The following is a 4,313-nucleotide window of genomic DNA, read 5'->3' as shown; positions in this document are numbered from 1 at the left end:
TGAATGAATGTATGTATATATGCATATACATGTGTGTATGTATGTATGTATGTACGTATGTATGAATGAATGTATGTATATATGCATATACATGTGTGTGTATGTATGTATGTATGCATATACATGTGTGTGTATGTATGCATGAATGAATGTATATATGCATATACATGTGTGTGTGTATGTATGTATGAATAAAAGTATGTATGTATATACATGTGTGTGTATGTATGTATGCTTATACATGTGTGTGTATGTATGTATGCATATACATGTGTGTATGTATGTATGAATGAATGTATGTATGCATATACACATGTATGTATGAATGTATGTATGTATGTATATACATGTGTGTATGTATGTATTATGTATGTATGTATTAATTTAGGTATGCATGTACATATATGTATATATGTATCCATGCATGTGTCTCTTACACTTTTTAATCATTACAAATCTTCCACTGAGGAGGAAACCAGTTTCCAACAAAGATACAAGGCTCTATCTTTGGAATGTATGTATGTATGTATGTATGTATGCATGCATGTGTAAGTATGTATGTATATACCTGTATGTATATGTATGTATGCATGTATGTGGACTATTCCAACCTTTCCTTTTTGGAATTTGTGGTATGAATATTTGTTATTAAAATGAACATTTCCATAGATACAGGTGTAATCTGAAGACAAAATTATCACAAATGAATTTGTAGGTTTAGCTGTTTGGCATGCTACAGCCCTTAGAATATACCCATGTGCCTCGTGCTATTTCTAGCATACTAAATGACCACGTAGAGGATGGTCTATCTTTGAGCTTGCTTACAAGAGAGTTTGCACAACAAATCTGAAAAGTACTTGTAGAAAATTCTATAAAAAAAATATATCAATTTTTCTGAATGTTACGAGAAAACGAAGTCGATGGGGGAGGGGCTAACATATAGTAGTTATATATTTTCTGCGTGGCACCTTGGGTAAGTGTCGTTTGTTATAGCCTCGGGCCAACCAAAGCCTTGTGAGTGGATTTGGTAGACGGAAACTGAAAGAAGTCCGTCGTATAAATATGTGCGTTTTTGTGTCTGTGTTTGTACCCCACCACCGCTTGACAACCGGTGTTGGGTGTGTTTACGTTCCCGTAACTGAGCGGTTCGGCAAAAAGAGAGCGATAGAATAAGTACCGAGGTTAATAAAAAGAAAACAAGTACTGAACAAGTGAAAGATAGGAGATAATGTGTGTATGTGTGTACGGATACTCGTGAATGGATGGACAGACAGATATATAGTTAAATAAAGAGAAAGAGACAAAGGAAGATACAATGTGACGAAAATTATATTGATTTTGTATCTGAATAAATAAAAAGCCGGGTTTGTTATGTTTTATCTCCATTCCGTCCGATGACACACAACTTGATTGCAACAGTTCTTGTCAGCATTGCACCATCACCATCATCATCGTCGTCGTAACATGGATGTCGTACTTATTTAGACGCTGTCAACCTAATATAAATAATTTAAAAGAAAATATCAGTCACATTTATTATCGTTTACTCATCCCTATATATATTATAAGTTACATTTGTTTCGTTAATTTTAATCTTCATTTACCCCTCTATCTATTACTGTATTTTCCCTCTTTCTATCTATCTATGTTTTAGTCTATCTATCACTATTAATGTATCTACTATCGCTCTCATAATCTCTCTTTAATCGCTTTCCCATCTCTATTCCTTCCTTCCTTCGTTCATTCATTCATTCATTCTTTCGTCTAACGTTTCCTATTATTCCTAATCTTTCATTTATCCACTTCAAATTATTCGTCCGTCTCTCTGTCTACATTGATATATCACCGGCAAGTTTTGCGTACTTCCCTCTCTTATTTTTTGCTTTATCCATTTATTACTCCCTTCTTTCCATTCTGTCACTCTCTCTTAATTTAAACTCCACCCTTCTTTGTATACTTCCAGGTTCTTACTCATAATAATTTCCTCGTTAATTTCTTCCCTTACGTCGTATAATTATCCAGTTACGGTGCTTTGCCATTGTGCTGGTAGTTTTTTTGGTTTGACTATTTTTCTGTATTATTTTACATTGAAAAAAAAAAAGAAGAAAAACGCGAGAAACAGAGGGAGAACAGATAGAAAGAAGAATAATGAATCTTTTCATGTGTGCTTTTCTTTATTCCATTCAGTTGTTTGAACCTTATCCTCTGGGCAGCATCTTGCGCTTTAACCGAGGAAGCTACGACCATTATGCAATTTATGCCGGTTTGGGCTCTGTAATTCATTACAGTGGAGAAGCAGACATGAAGACACAATATGACGCAAAGGTCCGTCGCGAGAGTTTGAGTGCAGTGGCGGCGGGCAGCCCTGTGACGGTGGCCAACATCCACGACGAAGAAACCCAGCCTTTCGGCAGGTGTGACATCGTGAGAAGGGCTCAGTCGAGGATCGGCGAATACAAATACAGTATATTGAGCAACAATTGCGAACACTTCGTTAATTGGTGCCGATATGGCAAACATTTTAGTTCACAAGTGAACGACAAACTTAGATCGGCGACCAGGTATGTACTGAGAACTGACTTGTAGTAATTAAGTTGAAAAAAAAAATTTTTTTCAAAGCAACTAGCAAAACTCCACATCAATTTTGGAAGGTTTGACCCTCAGAACCAAATCATCAATCTCTCCATCATATTCTCTCGAAGAGGGAAACTGAGGAGCATCAATTTTACATATACATACATACGTACGTACGTACACATACACACATATGTACATACATATATTCTCTGTTTATTTCCTCGCGTTCCTTTCTGTTAAAGAGCGTAGGCTCGAAACGTAAAGACTTTCTCTCTTTACCGAGCGTCAATCTAATACACCTGCTGTCTTCGTCTTCTGTTTTTTCTGTAAATTTCAACTATATATATACATATACACCTTACACTCACATGCTCAACCCCACCGTCAAATTAACATAAACCACTTTTTATAAGCTTTATACCACGTTGCTGCGTCTACGTTATATATAATGTATACAGACACATATACAAACATAGCGTTGTTAGGTGGTCCCAAACATGAACCACTTGTAATAATCCTCACACCCAAGTTGCCCGGTGTTTATATGTATACATATATATATAATCCACCTGTCGGATTAAAAAAAGAATCTCTTCTAAATCCAAACCAACAATTATAGAATTATTAACAATTAAGGAATGGAATTCCTTAAACAAACCCCTCTTAAAGGTTACCGATGTGCGACAACAGCATGGTTGGTGGTATGTTTTTCTTCTTTTCTCTCAAATTTACCATTGTTGTTTCAATAAGAGTTGAGTGAATATTTGAACAATACGTCTTCGAATGAATTTAAGGATGAAAAATATTTATTATTCATTATTCATCATGTGAACAAGAATAACAAGAATGCTGTTGATATTTTTCTCACCGTAACCACCCCGGTAATTCGGTGTGTGTTTAATTAATGTCACTAGTATGTTGTTGCTTTCATTTAAAACAAAACAAACTAAAACTGATTAAAAAAAAACATGAAGTATTAACTAATAATAATCAAGGACCGCTAAAAATTCCTAAAAGTTGTTGAGGTTAGCAATTAATACATGTTCCCTGCCAAAATACCAATGTCGTATTCTGGTGAATACGATAAACAACACGTACGATCTCAGATAATAAAATTATATATTTTTTATGATTAAAAAAAATAGTAATGATGATGATTTTTTTTTTTAAATGTCGATAATTAAACGTGTAAAGAAGACTTGTGTTATTCTGTGATTTCTTTAAAACAATAGATGTTGATGGTGGTGATGATTATTGTTGTGCTGTGAGAATGAATGTTAATTTTGTGTGTATGCGTGTGTGTAAATACACAGATTGTCTGGTCACTTAAAATCGCAAATCGCCGTGGCCATGTGAAAACGACATGCGTGTATGCACGTGTGTGTGTGTGTGTGGAGGCATAGTGACGGATACCTTTGTATCTGGCCAGGGGTTAGTTGACTTTTTTTGTTACCACCTCAGTAGTAAGATCAGGCTGGAGAAGAGGTATCTGTCACGAGACAGATTCATGAGAAGATGGAAGCCTGTGGCGAGGAAGCTGGGAGTGTTTGGCACCAGGTAAGTGGAAACCAAAAACAAGGGAAAGAAAAAGCAAGGGGTCTACCCTGGTGGTCGGATGCCTATCCTTCAGGAAAGCCATCGTCTGTAATGAGCAATGCTTCAATCGAACATTGTAAATATAATCCAATTTTTATTATATATTTAAAATTGTAAATATTTAATCGATACAGCTACTT

The 4,313-nt window shown here is 35.4% G+C and overlaps 1 protein-coding gene across 3 annotated transcripts in view; it reads left to right on the top strand.

The window, feature by feature from the left end:
* The window catches only part of LOC106871631 (phospholipase A and acyltransferase 4), a 13,746-nt gene extending 9,971 nt beyond the window's left edge, over nucleotides 1–3,775 (top strand). Inside the window, exon 4 of one of the 3 annotated variants that reach the window (XR_008266838.1) lies at nucleotides 2,188–2,280. Coding sequence is in view for 1 of the 3 variants with exons in the window: in XM_014918206.2 (XP_014773692.2) it covers nucleotides 2,188–2,586 (399 nt within the window). In the remaining 2 variants the exon portion in view is untranslated. Of the gene's footprint in view, nucleotides 1–2,187 lie in introns of all 3 variants that reach the window. The other 2 variants (XR_008266839.1, XM_014918206.2) reach the window with 2 other exon arrangements.
* Nucleotides 3,776–4,313: the final 538 nt, after the last annotated feature.

The sequence above is a fragment of the Octopus bimaculoides genome, chromosome 26 (assembly GCF_001194135.2).
Source record: "Octopus bimaculoides isolate UCB-OBI-ISO-001 chromosome 26, ASM119413v2, whole genome shotgun sequence".
Lineage (NCBI taxonomy): Eukaryota > Metazoa > Mollusca > Cephalopoda > Octopoda > Octopodidae > Octopus > Octopus bimaculoides.
This window is presented reverse-complemented; position numbering and strand designations above follow the sequence as displayed.